Here is a 19,016-nt window from a genome sequence, read left to right as displayed (position 1 = left end):
CTACTCTGCTATCTTATGTACAGTCAACTGCACACACACACACACACACACACACACACACACACACACACACAAATGGAACTCTCACACAATCTCTTCAGAAACATTCAGCTGGAAAAACACAGGAATCAACACTGCTACAGAGTTAAAAGCAGTGGAAACATCTGAAACCATTGAAAGGACAATTTTATAAAGCCCTTAAAAACACAATTAGTGCAAAAATACAAACAATGGGGACTGCTCAGTAACTCCTGTGATGCAGCCACAGAATAATGAAAAGCAAAGATGACTACCTGTTGCTCAAGAAGGAAAAGCAACATATAGCCTACTTGCACAGCAATCTGATTTGGTGCCTGGCACTGTAGTTTTCAAAAAAATCCATGCACAATGTATAACTATACTGAAAACCTGCTGCAGATATAGCTGAACATGTATTAAATTATCCTGTTTGCAACTTGCCTCTGAACATTCACAACTTAAAATTCTGTACATGGTTAATGACTCTTTTCCTTTCCTTTAATTTTACAGTATTCCAAAAGCCTCCCACTTAAGGTTAATGCCAAGTTATGTGCTACGTTTTCTACTGTAATCAGTGAGCACCAACATAGTACACTTCAAGAAAACCAGTAATGTATTTTATTGTATTAAAAACTTCATCAGAGTAAAGACACCCAGTCATTCATACAAAAAATAAATATAAATAAATAAATAAATAAAAATTTATAGGTAACATCAATTAACTCTTAATAGTGAGACAATACTGCTTGCAACTACTTTTCCATGAAAAAAGTTTTCATGGGGTTATGCACAAAACAGGTGTATAATTTAAGAAGGAATTGAAGAGATGAAGCCCTCTATTTACCCACCGGCTAGGAAGAAATCACAGAGCTTCATAAATTCTTGGGTAGAAGCGATCTCTCCAGTGGCAAGATACAACCATCACACTATGTTACCACGGTGCATTTCCTGCACGAGGAATTACAAATGTCACATATTTTATGTGTCTAAGATGTGATTAAAGATCTCAAGCTCTACCAGAACAGTTTAAGGTATGCAGTATTTCCACTACAGGTTTTTATTCCCAAGTTGTTTTGGAGGAGTTTTTTTTTTGTTTTTGTTTTTTTTAAGGAAAAAGAGTGCTTGCCATATTGGTATCTGATATAGCAAATCTGAGTAACAATAACTTGTCAGTTTTCACTGCTAAATTATGGGATTTTTTTTAAACTGTGCCTTAGGCGTTATTTCCAGAATACTTGGTAGACCATTTTCCACAATGTAGTATAATTATTGTTATTATGGACTTTAAAAGAAACAAAATTGTAAAGAAAAATAACACCATAAAGAATTTCCAATCCATTTCTGAAAATGTGATGTACATATACCTTATGTAGCTTATTTTGAATTAATCATACTTCTTAATACCAAAGTATAATCTTCGTTCAGTAGGTTAAAAAACAAAAACCATGAAATAAAAACAATGTCTGAAAAGTGGTCTTGTCTACAGAAGTCTTTGTATGAGGCATGTGAGGCTCTCTCTATTTGCCCCTCATTATTTATAAAATCTCAATTATAAAATCACTCGCTTAAACAACTTCAAAAGATATTAAACTAAATTTTTAACAAAATATTTTTTTGTCTTTTCTTTTTTTTTTTTTTTAAACTAAAGTTAGCAAACTGAAAGAGACATTACTTCTCTTCTATGGACATGAATACATACAGTTTGCATGTTTATGATTTGATTTAGACATTCTACTGAATTTAAAGGCATAACTACATAGCAAGCACAAAAATCTACTCGAAGTGTCACCTCATATATACAGATATGAAATATAAAGCTTGATTTAAATCAACCATCCTATTGTAAATTCAATACAGTACATAAGTAAAACAGGTGAACTCAAACATTTGAGATTCAGATGACAACTCAAGAGAAGAGCAGAAACCTTTCATGATCAAAATAAATTAATCATCAAATCATAAGATTTTTTACATTATTCTTCTGAACAATCCATAATACAGACAAGAATCTCTGCAGTTAATGGTGAATTTCCCAGTTTTGCATTTCTGATAGGGAGAGGTCACTAGAATTAAACAGAGCATTTATCATCGCTTGCACTGGTTTGCCTGACCACAGGCATAAAGCAGCACTGTTCTACGAGGATCTCCTCTGTTTATTACAAATTGGAAACAGCAAAGAATACATTAAGTAGCTTCCCTCTCAGAAGCTCACATGCCAAATGCTTTGGTATCTTCTTCACTCACCTCAGCCACCCGCTGAGTCTCCACTACCTGCTGAGCCAGCACCTCCACGTTGGTTGCCATGGCGAAGCAAGATCATTAGAAAACCTGTTTGAAAAAGATGCCAGCAACTTCCATCAGGCACAAAAGTGTTGTTTTTTTGTTTTTTTTGTTTGTTTGTTTTCCTTGCTGTTAAACAAGTCTCTGATATTACTAAAGAATTTACAACACTATTTAATCTATCTAAAAAATAAGATATGGCGTGGATGTGTGAGAGTATATACATGTATATATGCAATACGTGCATACAGGAAATACAGTATTCAAAAAGCTGAATTCTGCTATTAGAGGCAGTTATTCTTTTACTTTATAAAGTTTATCATACAATTTTTTTACTCTATTATTTAAGCAGCAAGCATAACATGCTAATTTTATAAAACAAAGAACTGATTTAAGCATCAATTATTAGTGCAATCTGTGGAATTCACAGATCTTGTAAGTGCTCTCCTGAACTCAAGGGATGGGAAACTCTGCAGATAAACTGCTCCTGATTATGCCCTGGACAAGGAAACAGCAATCTGCAAACAGTGTTTGATCAATGTTCTATTGAGTCATTCCAGCAAACTGCCATGATCACCCATATTCTTACAGTAATCTACCACAGTACAGGTAAAAGACTATTACATCTAGAAACCACTTTAGACAACAGAAAACACATTTTAATTATAATGCAGTAGTACTATCAGTCTGACATGAGAGTAATACAGAACTGCTTTATACTGCTGTGGGTATCTGTACCTTGAGCTTTATGCAGAAGAAAAAAGAACAAATATTTTCTATATCTTATTAATGATTCTTATGAAGGCTGTGTTTCCTCAAAGTTAAATTTTATTAAGGTTTCAAATTCATGCACTGACTTTCTTCTTACAAAGTCTGAGTTCATACGACCACCCAGGTGAAGGCAATGAAACTGCATTCCTGAATAGCAGCATATTTGACGTTTTGTTGACAACCTTCTGCTGATACTTGCAAAGCAATCATTTCACATAAAGAAAAACAAACGTAGCAAACCACCTACTGCTAACAACAGCAGAACACTTAACAGAAAAATACATTCATGTCTCCAGCACAATACCTTTCCTCCAAACTCATCTTTTACAAAGCTAATGCTGTTTAAAATATTACAGTTTGTTAATGGTTACATCCTATTGTGGTAAACTATTTGTGTAAATGATCACATATATCAGTGGAAGACACTAAAACTGAGACATCCTCTGTGTAATTGCACTAATGTTACTTTCTTGTACACCTTTTCAATTTACCATTTCCTCCAGGCTTATTTAATTCTTCACATTTCCCAAATTTTCAGTAATTCCTTTTCATTGCTGTCTTGTTTAGAAATATTTTTTAAAGTCCATTAAAAAACAAAACAAAACAACAAAAAAAAATGACATGCTCATGTTTTCTCAGCACTTTAAGATGAAGGAAGCATTGAAAATGAGATTTTGTTCCTAATACCACTAATTCCTGTGATAAGTCACTTAACAAACTTGCTGTGAGTTGTTATCCACCAAAATTCTTTGCTCTTTCAACCCTTCCATAATGACAGTGAAGGCTATCAAAGCAAATTCAATGGGAAGCTCAGGGACTATGCAAAGTCACGCCAGGTAAGCTTGCTAATAATGTGATTCTTCAGAAAGCAACACAAAAAGCAGATTCTGCTGCCTAGCAAAACCCCTCAAAAAGAAAAAGAGAGAAAAAAAGTATCCAAATCAACCAACAAAAATGGCAGGCCACAAAAAAAGGACCTAGAGCACCAGGAAAACAATTCCAATACAACAGGACAGCAGCCAACTGAACAGACATTGATCTCCTGTTCAAAACATGTAACAAAATCGCTTCTCTCAGCCTAAGTCGCAGGCCAATTTCAAAGAAATTTGCACACTCCATTCAGTGTTTTATGGGGACAGTCCTACAAGTTTGACACAAAGGAAAGCTGAGTTCAGCTGTACTGAAACCTTCTCCTACTAATCAATGAGGCTGCTTTCTTCACGCTGCGTACCGATCCAGCAGCAGCTCAGCATCGCCCCAGCGGGAGCCTGGAGTACAAAACGGGAAAGAGGAATCTGCAAGAGTGGCTCTGTTGGGGACCCGCGTTACGCTACGAGCGGTGGTAAGAAGGCAGCAGAAACTCTTACAACAACGAATAAGATAGAAAATAACAAAGTCAACGACCGAACCAGGAGAAGCCCCAGCACCTCCAAAAAGACGCCCAAACGGCGACAGCCGCCCCACCACCCGCTGGCAGCACTGCCCTCGCGGCCCAACCCCTTTCCTCTGCAGCCTATCACTGAGCTTGCCTGGGGACACGGCGCCCCGCCGCCACGCTCCTCCTTCCCGCCTCCCACCACTGCCAATGACCTCATCGGAGATGCGGCACACCTACCCGCGCTGCCCATTGGCCACAAGGACCGCCTGTCACACAGCTGGCACCGCCCCTCGAGTACAGAGGAAAACACCCGAGGGACGCGAGCGCGCACAAGATGGCCGCGCTGGCAGGCAGCCAAGTCCCAGGCGGGGCAGCGGCCGTTTCTGCCATTAGGCCCCCTTCCCTCTGGTATCCCCTCATGTCGAGCTAAGAGTATCGCGCACGGCGCTGGGGTGGCAGCCGGTAAGATGGCGGCGGCCTCAGCCCCGTATGCAAAGTACCCACCGCCCCCTCCCCTCCGCCCTCCCGGTGGCAAAGGTAAAAGGGTCGGGTTCACGCCGCCGCCTCCGCCCGCTCAGACTCCATCTTCCCTCTCTGTCCGCGTCCCGCGCTCAGTATCTCCACGACCACGGTCCCAGCGGCCCCCGGACGGCGGACGGCTCTCACCGAGACCGGACCGGCTCCGGCCTCACAAGGCCCGTATCCCAGCACGGCGTCTTCGCACTGGGACACCGTACCGAATCATCCCAGCGCCGCGACGATCCGCCCTGTCTTCGGGAGCCACGGGCCGGGCCTGCGGCACCGCTGGCTGCCTCTGCGCAGCGACTGACGGAGTTCCAGTGCCCCCACGTCCCCAAAACCGAGCGTTACCCCTCCCCTTTGCCGCTCGCGGAGGTGTTCCCGATCGGGATTCCGATGCCCCCTCCCTCGTCCCCGCCGCGACGAAGAAGCCGAGACGGCCGTCTCCATTTAAGAAAAAAACAACAAAAAAACGTTTTTTACCTCAGGAATTGACGCCAAACGTGCCCCGGCGGCGCCCCTGACCCGGGCGGGCCGGCGTTGGTGGCGGTGCCCAAAGGCGGCCCAAACCCCCCCCTACGAGGGGCGGCGGCAGTGGGAGCTTAACGGGGTCCACGGAGGGATAGAGGGGGTGGAACTGTGTTATTGGGCGGGGGGAGCGTGTGCGTGTGTGGGGGAGGGAGAGGGGTTCTGCGTTATTTTTCAGGGCCTTGTGAAAGGTCAGAGTTCGTGACCTCGTCCGCCGCCGCCCGAGAGCGTCCCAACGCTTCCTCTTCCCGGCACCATGCCGGCTGCGGCCCCCTCCATCCTCTCGCGGGGCGGGGCCGGGGATGGCGACGGGGAGGGGCGGGGCTACCTGAGCCTCTTCGAGCGTTCGCGCCAACGCTCCAAGTGGAGCCAGGCCGCAGCCCGCTCGGGGGCGGCAGGACGGGCAGCCCGAGCACCTGCGCGGCAGGTGGCGCTCGTCACCGGGAGCGGGCTGAGGGTTGCAGGTGCCGGTGCGTTGTACTGAGGTGCTAAGTTCAAAAGGTTTGGTACTTTCGGGCTACTTTTAAATAGCCTTGAATTTTTGTTTAATTTCATCTGGTTGTTCTCACTGATTAGGGCTCGCCTAGTGGAACTAGGCCGTGAAGACTGTTCCATTTCTGGATTTATGACTGCAGGTGTTGTCTGGCATCTTTGCTGTATACAGCTGAGGTGCTTTAGGAGTTCACTGCTGTTAGGAGCTTGTCATCTGCGGCCACTGAATGTGAACTCGTGGGCCCAGTTCTGTCATGTTTGTAGTGTTTTTTTAACCTATGCTTATCACAATTATCTAGCTTAGTTTTAGTACTTCCAGTAAGTTTACTTTATGTCTGGTTAAGGACTTAAGGAATGGTCAGACAGTGAAGCTGGAAGATGAGAAATGATAATAATTCCTGAAGGTAAGAATGTGGAACTGAGAGAAGATTTCCAAATAATTTCCAAAATGTGGTTATGTGCATTGCTCCAAAAGAGGACGTTTAAAAACGTATTTGCATACTTTTTTCTTCACAAAAATAAAGTTTTAAAGCGTAGATGCTTTTTTTTTTTTTCTTTTTTTTTTTTTTTTCTTTTTTTTTTTTTTTTCTCTCTCCAGGAGCATTAGGGGAATTGTAGAATGGCCTGGGTTGCAAAGGCCCACAGTGCTCATCCAGTTCCAACCTCCTGCTATGTGCAGGATCACCGAACGCCAGACCAGGCTGCCCAGAGCCATGTCTAGCCTTAACCTTGAATGCCTGCAGGGATGGGGCATCCACAGCCTCCTTGGGCAACTTGTTCCAGAGCGTCACCAGCCTCTGGGTGGACAAAATTCCTCCTAATATCCAACTTAAACCTCCCCTGTCTCAGTTTAAGACCATTCCCTCTTGTCCAATCATTATCCATGCTCATAAACAGCTGTTTCCCTCCTGAACATACATCTATGAATTTTTCAGTGTCCTGCAGTGTTGCTTTAGGTATTTTTATGCAGTTCATGGTATTTGCCATTCAGCTGTTCTCTGGTGATTATGTGAGCATGAGAGCAAAGAAATTTAGTTTAAAACGGTAGAAGCACTGAGAGAGAGCTCTATATGGACACTGAGAATGCAGGAGAACACAGTGACTTCCCTCTGTGCTGAAATAACATGTTTATATTCCCACCAGATCTGCTTATTTTTCAGGAGCTTGAGTACTTCTGCTGTTTTCCACTAATTCATTATATCAGAGCTCAACTGATTCCTTTGCCTTGTGTTCCAATCTATCTGGTGGCCCTCTTCATGCTACTGAAGTCATTGCTCAATTAATCCTGCCTGCACAGTTATGCCTTTATGCAGCTGTTGTCTTTTTATTTGATATGGTGCTACTGAAAGTAGCCTTCTGAAATGAAACTTTGCTGAGAGTAATCTAGAAATGTTTTCTTAATTTTATTGTTTTTATATAATTTATTTTTATTAATAACTGTAAAATGTAGCTTTAAGAGAAATATGCTGTCCATTAAGGTCTGTGGATGGCAAGAACAGTATAAAATCCTAATCCTGTCCTCATACTCACCTGAAGTGAACTTTCAATTTGGAATACTTAGTGCAGAACCTAACTGCTCTATAATGGCTGTCAGCACTGATACAGAGTAATTTTACTTCCAGTGGTGTTCTCCTTAAGATGGCACTTATCTGCTGGCAAGTACAACGGATAATAACGTAGCACACAACAGGTGAAACAAAAACATCAGACAGATGCTAGTTAGTTTAAACTGTCCTTCCAGTTTCTTTTAACTTAAAGAGGAGCGAGGAAAGAACATGAAAGTGTAGTATTACAAGTAAAAAGATAAAAAAATAAAAATAAAAAAAAATCAGAACACGTTTATTTTAAATGTACTCCATATCTTTCCAAAGCATGTGTAGATTGGAAACAATCTGCAAAACTTCTCTAGAAACAAGCTATTGAAACAACCCAAAGCATATAAAATTATTGTCACTTAGTAACGATAATAAAAATAAAGCATGGCAAAGAATGACAGTGTCGTTTCATGTTAATTTTAAAGGTTTCCTGGTGTTTTTTATTCTGCAGAAAGGGAAGACTTACAGAATATTTGTGGAACAGGAACTTTGAACCTGCCCTGGAATCTAGAAACGATTCTCAAAACTTGATCCAAATTGGTGTCTTGATGTCATTCACACTTAAGGATTACACTGTTTTTAATACACAGAAGATTAAAGATATAAAATTGTAAAGGTAAATTGTGAAGTTAGATTGGTGTTTTAAGCCTGACACAGGGAACAGCTTTTTCTTCTGTTTTCATGTGGCTACAACCAGACAGGTCTTTGCTTCTTTTGTGCCAAAGCAGCATGCAAATGGGAAAATCCTGGTGAGTGTTTTTAGCTTTGTGTTGTTCTTCCATCCTAAATGCAATCCAGGATTAGCCCAGGAGGGATGGTGACCCCAGGGTCTTCTTGACCAGCAGTACTTGGTTACAACAGCATGAAACCTCATTGTGATGGAGCACTCCAACTCTGTTGTATGATTTATACTCTGATTTGGATAAATGATTATAATAACTGTATAAAAAATGGATTTTAAATAGGCATTTACTGCAAGATAGATCTAAACACTGGTTGCAGATTAGTGTTAGTGTTGCAGTTAGTCAACATAATGCTTTCCAACAAGTGGCAAAATAAACAAAGACTGAAACAACAAACAAAGCCAGTATGCATCTAAACTATTGACTGATTAGCTAGTATGTTGTACATTATTACAGATCTTTAATGTTTACAGTTGTGAAAAAAAATCTATTTTTTTCGGAGAGTGAGACTTGGTACATGTTAGGAAGAAATATACCTGCAAATAAACGGCATAAACTGTCCAAAACCCTCTATTTCAATGTTAAAACTATGACTGGATTAGCTCTGAAGACAATTTTTGCCTTTAGTGCTTAGCTTTTCACAAGTTTGAATCAATCAAACTGAAAATATAAGAGCATGTTCTTTATTATTATTTTTCTTTCTTTTTGCTACATTAAGACCATTTGTATCTGTAACTGAAGTAGTGTTGACAGGTAGCCTGGCTCAATGAGTTTAAGTGTGACATGGATTGGAACCCTTGTTCATTGTTACTGTCTGAATTCTGTCTTCACAAGAAGACTTCAACTACTGTCTTCTCATTCAGTGCTTCCAGTTTGTTAGAGAGTGGTTAATAGCCACGTGTCTGTTAACAATAACTGGAATTTGAGTTAAGGTAAAAATAACATAAAGGAAAAGCCTGTAGAACCGCAGTTATATTTTTCTCTTTTATTTCTTTCACATTATATCAGATAATGCTTAATTGCTTTTTTTTTTAAACAACAGAATATTTTTGTTTATTAATTTCCTGCTTATTATTGAGACACTTCAAACAACAGTCACAAGATGTCAGCACCTAAATCTTTAAAGTACTGTTGTTCTCTAGTGCAGACTTTTTTTGTTTGGGACCATAGTTAGAAATTACACTATGTATATCTAACAGTAACAAGGCTGAAGTTCTAACATGAGACATACTTCATTTCTGTTTGCATATAACAATCTGTGTTTTATGAAACTATCACACTCATTCGGATGTATCTTAAAACAAACAAACAAACAAAAAATCCCAAACAATACAAGTATGTTTTTATTTAGCAGTAGACTTGTATTTGTTTTTTTAAGCTTGGTTTTCTAGGTGATACATTGAACTACCTTTATCATTTGGAGACATAATACAGATCTTCAAAAATACGGAAAAAGTCTAGCCAGTTTGTTAATCAAAAATTGAGGTATCCATTAAGCTTACTAAAGCTGAAAAGCACTGGAAAATGAAAGTTGTAAAGTTTCTTCCCCTCTCCCCACCCCACAGTGTAAGAAAATTCTTGAGCATTTTATTTTTGTAGAAAGATATATTTTAATCATAATTGCCATTCTATTTGCTGTCAGATTTTATGACAAACATAGAATACAAAATCATCTCATTGCAATGATTATAACATCACTTTTCAACCTTCATTAAACAGCCAACCAAACAAATAAAAAAAGGAACAGAAACCAAAACTCCAAAGTTTGACATCTTCAGCTGGTGTAAATGCAGCACACATATGAAGTCATACTGTAACTTTGGCTGCTAGAACTCCAGCCCTGGAGTAGTAAGTGCATTTAGCCAGAGGAGTTCCAAAGCACTCTTACAAGAGAAGGTTTCAACAAGTGCATTTCACCCCACCAGCCTATTTCAAATGATTCACTTGTTATATGGATTAAAGTTTTGATGACATTTTTTTCATAGCAACAACAACAGAAACATCAGGAGGACTGAAAATAAAGACAGAATATTTAAATAAATGATACAAATCTTAACACTGCTAGGTAGATTAGTGTTAAATAAAAGCTGTCTGTGGGTTTATAATAAATTAAAAATATCCTTTGGGTTTGAATCTGACACGGTATTCAGGGTGACAATGCTATTCAACACCTGGACTGCAGAGCAACTATAGTGCATTTCAAAATACTGTAGCGATATGAAAGTAAACACTTAAAAATAAGTTATATGGTGTTTTGTGTCAAATTATAAGTAGATAGTAACTAATTATCCTGGATCATCGCTAGTGCCGTGTTGGCAGACTGGGTAAATGGAGTGTTTTTGTTCATTCCTTTTCTGTAGGAACAATTCAGCATATGCAGGGCATAATTTCATGCTGGCATTTGTTAATGGATGAATCAGTCCACCAAACTCCATGGAAATATGAAAAGATTAAACTGCAGTTGAATGAAAATAATAAAGTGCTGTAAATGAGTATTTGTTTTTTACTACATTGTTTCAAATTCCATAGCAGACACCAAAACCAACCCAGTGAAATATGACAGTGCTCTACAGTAAGTAAAAATGACCCTGCTGCTTACTGTAGTCAGTACTTCCATGGCTTTTTCTTTCCTTAATGTTAAATTTAGCTTGCTGTGGGATCATAGGAGAAGCTTATAGTACAGGTTGGACTTGGACAGGCCACCACAAACATTCCATATTTTAAAGTTTTCTTTTGGGGTGGGGGAAAAGTAAGAGGAAGGAAAGGAAGGAAACAGACAGTTCATATCCAGTGTTTGTAGCCAGTCTGCCTGAAATACACCGTTCAGTTTTGTAAGACATAAAAGGATTGCTTGGATTGTATAGAATATTAATTCTCAGATTTCTAAGTCCATTGAGTGATAGCTGCTATAGTATGGATGCTTCTTCCATGGCTTCCATCCACCTAAGAAGGGAGGAAAGAAAGAATGGTACATGAGAAACAGCTTCTTTCAAAAACATGCACTTTAAGAACATCAAAAGCCTGAAGAGGACTGTAGGTACAGCTTTGTGATTAGAATAGGAAATATAAAATGACAATTATGTTTAAAAGAAACAAAACCTCCCATAAAAACAAAATTTTCTTCCTAAGTTTCTCAAGGCACTGGCTTTTTTAATAAAATAATGATGAAATTTGTAATATGTAGAAGTAGTAGAGTAGGAATAAACTGCACAATCTGAACAATTATTTGTTGATGAGCAAACTAAGAGGTGGATAAATAAAACACACGTTGGGGAAGATCCCATACAAAAGTCACATTTGACTGGAAGACTTGAGGCTCAGCCTTCTTCCTACCTAAACAAAGGAGTGGAAAAAAAGGTATTTTTCATCACTAAGGGCAGTTGCATACAATTGGGCTTAGTCAGCGCTCTGAAAGCCATTTGTTTTCCTCTGTTAGGGTAGGAGAGGAGAAACCCTCTCCTTTTGGACCTACATGCACACTAGCATGGACATCTCTTACCTCTGTGCTGAACAGTTATCATCTGCTCGGAAGCTATAAAACAGAGTTTGCTTGTGATAGAGATGGAAAACTGTATCAATGCATCCTTCCTCCTTTTCTGGGGCAACAGTGAAACCCAACAAGGGCAAACTTTCAGTAGCAACTTTGTCCTGAAAGCAAAGAAGGGAGCCAAAAATTAGAGAGAAGTTTGCAGCTTTGATGGCTCTTTCTGAAAAACAATCATGATACAAACACTGTCTGGGCTGCAAAAGCAGTAATGGGAATCTTTTGCTGAACTGGTGACTCTTCAACAGGAGCAATGCCAGTGCACTGTGCATGTTGATATAGCCTTCAACCTTAGCAGCACCTCTAAATGACCAGTTATTTGTGGCCACCCATAAGGTCAAAATGGGTATTACTTTAATGACTACTTTGACATTATGGTCCAGGAAGCAACCTATGAGGTTACTGGCAATGTGGGAGAGTACAGCAGCACTTTTGAAAGCTTGAATTTGGACTCCGTCTCAGATGTGTCACTTTGAACTACTTTTGTTTGCTGGATGCAAGTAGTAGTTTGCTTTGTACCTTATAATTTTCTACAGCACAACTTTGTTTTAACCATCTGCACATCAGGTAGCATGCTCACTTTGAACAATGCTGCTTCAAAATCTCAGAACTGGTAACACAATTAGCGTTAATTTACCTCCAACAAACAGCTGTGGTTTTTGTTTGCCAAATTCTGCTTTATATAAATTAAAGAAACAATAAATACTAACCCGACTGAATCTTAGCTGTCACCGAGAGCTGCAATTTTGGTCACTATAAGTAATGTTTTTCCTTATGTGTATGTTGCCTTCTCCTCTTAGAAGCTCAGTTGTAAGCTGGGAATAAAAAACTGTGACTAGCCATCCATTGCTCCTTCCCTATCACCAAACCAAAGTGATCACTTTAAGATTATTATTATTATCTAAGTGTATTGAATACAAAACTGGACACTAACAGTCTGAATTGCTGAGAGACTGCAGGGCCTTGTAAAAAGAAGTCAAGTTCAGGATTACGTGGTCCAAGTGTAAACAGAGCAGGTAGAAAAGCTACACATCAGCGCTACTGAAGAAAGCTATTAAGTTTTCAATGATGGCCAAATCATGAACACATTTGTGTCTCAATCTCCTCATCTGTTTCAGAGGAATTATTAATAATGCTTAATTCATCACACTGCTGAGTTTAAGTGATTGATATTTGCAGAGTGTTCTGAAGACTTAAAATATCAAATATCGCTGTTAGTACAGTTCTAGCAAAATAATTTTTATGCTTCTGCTTACATAATCTGTCAGTTACAACCACTCCTTGTACTGTATTTACTTCAAGTTTACTGGCACTAGAACTACTCAATTGGAGAAAAAAATAAAAATGAGAAAAGGGACTGGGATGAGAAAAAATAGTCTGTTGGAAAGCCAGCCTCCTCAGTTTCAAGAAGGAGCTTACAGGTCAATATATAAAGCAGTATTCTCACCTCTGCAGACTTTCCCATCTTTCCCTGTTGATACTAGTAGGATAAGCATATCTTATTTACAAATACAAGACTCCTTTCCCTAGCAGAAATGCATCATAGCACCATATACCTTAATAAATAAAAATAAAAAATTAAAATTAAAAAGAATCTGGCAATTACCTTGAAGTCTTCATATGTAAATACCTTGGCTCAGGTTGACAGCATATAACAACATGAACAGAAAAATAAGTAAATAGATAAAACAAATAGCGAAGGGCAGTTTGTGAAGACATTGCTGAGATCCACCCAGTAATGTGGTTAACCCCCCAGCTAAAAGTTACTGCTTAGGGACCCAGTCCGATAGAACCAGTTCTCAGAGGCAGCTGGCTGTGACAACTACCACTTATACCTTCCACATTTACTTCTGCTGACTGCAGAGCATAAAGGATAAAAATAAGGAAACTACTTTAAGTTAGATTGCACAGTACCTCATTTGCTGTGTAGGTGTAGAGGACTTTGCCTTTGATAACAAACCAGCGTTTCTTCCAGTGTCTTTTGCCTCTCTTACATCTGGCGAGGTAACCACTGATGGCAGCTCCCTCTTCTGAGGCTGCCACCTGAAGAAGAAATTGGGATTTATGATTGCAGTCACCTTTTCCCCTCCTGACATGCATGTTTACATGGATAAAGCAATATCATGTTTATATTATGTCTGCTTTTTATTTTTTTTATTTTTTTCCTCTCCATGTTTGAAGATCTTGAACTCTATTCTTGGTAACACATGGAAAAGTGCAATTGAATAGTTACTGGAAACAATGAATTTACAATTGTATTCTGAGAAACTTAACTTGCCCCTCCTCCCTGCTCTTTTTGTTGGGCGAGGTGGTATATCAAAAAATCATGCTTCCAGAAAGGGAGAACAGTCCTTTGACCAACTTTAAGATGTGGTTATATTTTGGACTTTGCAATATTTTTATATTAATTTATATTAGTAACTTTATTATGACTTGATTTCATTAGAGAAATATTTCTGAGGAAAGTTACCCCTCTCACAGACCTATTCTGAGATCTAATTCATTAATGACCTTAAATATCCACATTTTGCACAGAGGAAACTACACACACAGTGCAGTATACATCATTAATTACAGTAGCAAACTACAAGGATACCAAATTAGAAAAAAATAAAAATAAAAAAAATCAGAGTTTCAAAGCCAGCCTTTCTGACAAGACAGAAGACTGAGCAGTATCACAGCAGTGTTTTGTAGCAGAACAAAAGTGTTCCATGTCCTGGCTAAAGCAAATGAGAAAGTTACAGATTAATGCTATTGTGATACATAAGGGTCTCATCAATTTCCTAAAAAGTAACTAGTCAGTGACAAACTTGTGAAGGCTGTAGCCTGCCTCCTTGTACCAGCTGGTGGTCTTAGTTTCCTGAAGACGGTACAGGTTGATTGAAATGTAAGTAAGCTGCTATAATTTGGGTTTCTCAGTGGGCTGAAGAAGTTTCTGTGCTGTCTCCAGAGCTCAGAGTACATTACGTCTGAAATATTAGTGTGAAAAATGAAAAGAAATAATTGCATGACAGCTAGAGCACAGGATGAGCCCACTGCTTGCAGAATACATTAAAGACAGATGCTGAAATCTCAGCATGCAGTTCTCAGCAGTTCCTTGTCTTTCTTGACAGCTTGGTCCTACCTCTGTAAGAGCTGATGGGATCTTTTTCTGTTTCTTGAAAGATGAGTAATGGATATTGTGGAAGACAGAAGAAAAGGCACTGCTTGAACACCTGGATGAAGTTGGAGGGAAGCTCACACTTAGTGGCCGCTCTGTAAGATAAAGAAAATTCAGAAGAGAAGGAAGAAATGGATAAATTGCTATATGTCATACAAGGGGTAATAGATACACACGACGCTAATGCAAACAACTATGGAAAACATAGTGCCTCTCCTCTATAGCTGGTTTTTGTTTCAGCTTTTCCTTCAAATTACTGTTCAATTTGGTTAGCTGGGTAGACTTCACAGCATCCTCAAGTACTGGTAATAACCTACAGCTTCTCGAAAGTCTGAAAGAAAATTTGGCAAAGCAAGAGTACAGCTTGTTCAGGTCCCTTTGGATGGCATCCCTTCCTTCTATTGTATTAACTGCACCACTCAGCATGGTGTCATCAGTAAACCTTCACTATCCCAGTCACAATGATAAAGATGTTGAAGAGCACCAGTCCCAAGACAGACCTCTGGAGAAAACTACTCATCACTAGCCTCCACCCCCCAATTTGTCTTTGTTTTGGATGTCTATTTAGATTAGAACACAGACTCATATTGTAACACAGTGAGTTCTAGTTAGGCAGTAGCTGTAGTGTTAAGAATTTCTGCTTCTATCTGTTTCCAGATTAACCTCCTATGTGGAAAAGCTTAGTGGCTCTGCACTTTACCTTAGCATTCCTTCTTGTTTTTACAGCAAGGAATATGGATAGAATGAGGAACAATAAAGCCACTGTGTTCCTTTAATGGATTTCACTAGAAATGACAGGGAACAGCTATCAGCACCAGTGTTTACATCTGTCACATCTCACACTTCTTGCTGTTACTCTGGAATATCAAAAGGACAGAGAAACCCTCAGAGAAATTGGCTTCCTAAAACAATTTTAGCTGCCTTACAGTCTGGAACTTTTGGGACTTCAGTGCATGTGAATTGTGGTTGAAATGAGAAATCCTGTCACAAAGATCAACATAGTAGGCAGGTCCTAAAAGCATCTCCATTATACAAACGGACAGTGGATCTGTCAATTTTGCCAAGAATGGAGGAATTTTACCTCTTTTCTTCAGTTCCACATAGCAGCTGTCACAGACTTTGGCTGCCTGATCTCTGAGGTACTTCATAGGATACTTGTTTCTTGAACAGTTCCGACATACAATCTGCTCCAGAAAGGAGATTTGCATGTAAATATAATTTTAATTGATACTTATGCATGTAGAAAGCAAATGCTCTGAGTTGTTTACGAGAGAAGGATGGATAGCCAAGCAGATATAACTTTGCTACATCTGTGTCAGTCACGGTAAATTTACTGACTGAACTATAATTACTGTAGATTTATACTGATCTAAGCCAATCAGAATCACACACACACAATTTATTTGCACACTGGTAATTAGAAACCCAACTACCTAACATAGTGCATTAACAGGTTCTGTGGAAAGTCAGATTCTGGTCTTGATACTGCAACAAAGCTTGCAAAAATTAGAGCAGTGGCAGCTAGCATCTTAGTGTAAATAAAGACTCCCTGATAAGCTTGTAAAGTTCTTACCTTCCCACAGGCATGGCAATGATGTCGCCTCAAAGTGAGAGTAAAGTCACAGCCACAGTTCATGCACATCATAACATGGGATACAGGTACCAAAGTAGGAGGCCTCTCACCCAATGGTATTCCAAGCCTTTCCCGTAACTTAAAATCAAAGAAGAATAAATCAAGAAGCATCCATACTCTCAAAGTACACCCATTCAGTCCTCCTCATACTACAATTCTTTCATTACAGCTCATCTGCTAAAATACCCAGTTTTTCAATTCTTAGTGCAGTGATATACAGATTCTAAGTGCTCCAGCACAGAAAGTCTATGACCATTGATATATGGTGCTGTGAAAGCCAAAGTCAAAACAGATAACAATGAATGTAGATCGGTTATTGGTCAGTCACTAACAATCTTTCCCGCGAGGCAAGGATGTTATTCATTGCTTATACAAATTGCAGGTAAAGTCATGAGTTAAAGCCCTTTTTTTTCTTGGCAGTTTCTGAAATACTAACCCTAAAAAACGCTAGCTCTATAGTTTTCAACAGCAAAGAAGCCAAGTTCATTATTTCATTACACCCTGGGGTAGTTTTGTAAGTACAGAAGAGAAAGTACCAAAAAACAGTACAAACTTGTTTATTTTCCAATGCAAACCATGATGTGCACAAAGTCCCCACAGAATCCAAACCTAATCCATACTTTCCATGGCTGATCTGGATATATGGAACAACTATAGTAAATATAGTTATTATTCCTGTGTCTTGAAATGCACAGGGCTGCAGCTGTGCAGGTGTCTGTTCTCCAAGCTTATGAAGCCATGGTCAGTGTGAAACTGATCCCAGTTTTCTCTATGTATGTGTTTGTAGGTGGGTGTACATAAAACAAGTGATACACAACACAACTGCTCACCACCTGCTGAAAAATGCCCAGCTAGTTCCCATGCAATGGCTCCCTTCTCCCCAGCAAATTCCCCCCAGTTTCCTAGTTTTTTTCCCACATTATATCATACAGTATCGTTGGTTTAGGTTAGCTGTCCTTATTCTATCCTTTCCCATCTTCTTGTGCAACTCCAGTTCCCTCCGACAGTACAGTAGGAGAAGGTGAAATGACCTCATGATCACAGCAACAACTAAAATAGGCTGTGTTATCACCATCATTTTTCTCTAAAAGCCAAAATGTAGCATTATACCAGCTACTATGAAGAAAATCAACTCCATTCCATCTAAAACCAGGATAAGAACTTGTACCTATTTTTAGATAATTCAAGATAGTTACTGTTTGGGAACAAGTTTTGCTAGTCTTCCTTCCATGTGAATTTGCATTTAAGCAAAGACCACAAAACACAGAGTGTGATTTACATTTCGGAGGTGGTCTCTAAAGCCATGGACTGTAATGAGCTTTGTCATTTAGGCTTGGCATTCTGATCTTACTGGAATTACTAAGGATATCTTGCCCAAGAAACTCTGCATTTCAACATTTTATGACTTTTTCCCTTCCCATTTCAATGTCTTCTCTCTTTCCCCTTCAAGCATTGAAAGATTCAGCTTCCTCTTACCTCCACACTGCTGTGGAAGGTGGAAGTACTGTGAGCTTTGTAGTCATCTGGGATGTGTCTGCTGATGCAGCTGTACCAGTCATCCCTTTCCAAGCAAGAGCTGTGGAATGAAATACAGCAAAGCAGTTAACACCATGTACATCAGGGACCAAAATAAGCTGGTTTTGGATCAGAGGAGAAAAGCTTCACATTCTGAACTTTTGTTTTTACTCTCTAGTACATTGAATCAGTAATTTGAAAGCCAGGTACAAAACTTACTGTAGCTCTTATTCAGCTGGATTAGTGTAGCTCTCTGGTTATTACTGTGACTGAGAAGGCACTGCATTCTCTTTTTTTCCCCTAAAGTAGTCTATGATTTTGCTATGAATTGGTCAATCCTAGATAACATTGGAGATAAAACGTCTTCTTCTTTTGTATTCATTCTAGTTATTATGCTGTCTAGGGCACATAACGAGATGCTTCGATGATCTACACATTAGGAAATGCAGAAGTCTGTCACTTGTGGTAAAGTTGTGAATGCTTTCATTTTTCTCTAGCTCAATCACAGACAAGCTCCATGCTCCTGGCAGGATACCGGGATGGCAATTTGGAAAGCAACTTCTACATTCCCTTGAGCTGCAGTTATACAGGGAGGCTAGTGGTTCTCCAGTCTGACCCCAAGGTGCCCTCTTTGCACTAGATGAAATAGCAAAGCACTCTGCTTCTCTGATAATCCAGCCATCCTAGAAAAGCAGCAGGGTCCTTAATGCCTTATTAAATGCATTTTCTCTTTTAGAACCATTAGCTGTGCTGCATGTCAGATGGCTTTCATGCTGTGACTTTAAACTGTGCTTACTGTTTATTTGAAAACTGTGCACAACCCTGGCTGTTACCAGCATCAGTCAATGGCACGGATGAATCTCAGTGTGTTCTCACCTCTGAGCTATACCAGCCACTTTC

The 19,016-nt window shown here is 39.6% G+C and overlaps 2 protein-coding genes across 10 annotated transcripts in view; both read right to left on the bottom strand.

Annotated features, from left to right (window-relative positions):
- The window catches only part of NR2C2 (nuclear receptor subfamily 2 group C member 2), a 39,309-nt gene extending 33,514 nt beyond the window's left edge, over positions 1-5,795 (bottom strand). For 2 of the 8 annotated variants that reach the window (XM_072347702.1, XM_072347703.1), the window contains exons 1-3: positions 5,450-5,577; positions 2,263-2,346; positions 867-966 (exon numbers count right to left, since the gene is read on the bottom strand). The gene's annotated coding sequence lies outside the window, so the exon portion shown is untranslated. The other 6 variants (XR_011905143.1, XM_072347699.1, XM_072347701.1 and 3 more) reach the window with 6 other exon arrangements.
- A 3,833-nt stretch (positions 5,796-9,628) lies between these two features.
- The window catches only part of FGD5 (FYVE, RhoGEF and PH domain containing 5), a 102,691-nt gene continuing 93,303 nt past the window's right edge, over positions 9,629-19,016 (bottom strand). The window contains exons 15-21 of one of the 2 annotated variants that reach the window (XM_072347652.1): positions 18,078-18,177; positions 16,542-16,679; positions 16,050-16,155; positions 14,933-15,063; positions 13,723-13,851; positions 11,764-11,912; positions 9,629-11,207 (exon numbers count right to left, since the gene is read on the bottom strand). In XM_072347652.1, coding sequence (XP_072203753.1) covers positions 11,171-11,207; positions 11,764-11,912; positions 13,723-13,851; positions 14,933-15,063; positions 16,050-16,155; positions 16,542-16,679; positions 18,078-18,177 — 790 coding nt within the window. In that variant the 3' untranslated portion in view covers positions 9,629-11,170. The remainder of the gene's footprint in view (positions 11,208-11,763; positions 11,913-13,722; positions 13,852-14,932; positions 15,064-16,049; positions 16,156-16,541; positions 16,680-18,077; positions 18,178-19,016) is intronic. The other variant, XM_072347653.1, reaches the window with a different exon arrangement.

This window comes from Excalfactoria chinensis, chromosome 12, assembly GCF_039878825.1.
Source record: "Excalfactoria chinensis isolate bCotChi1 chromosome 12, bCotChi1.hap2, whole genome shotgun sequence".
Classification (NCBI taxonomy): domain Eukaryota; kingdom Metazoa; phylum Chordata; class Aves; order Galliformes; family Phasianidae; genus Excalfactoria; species Excalfactoria chinensis.
This window is presented reverse-complemented; position numbering and strand designations above follow the sequence as displayed.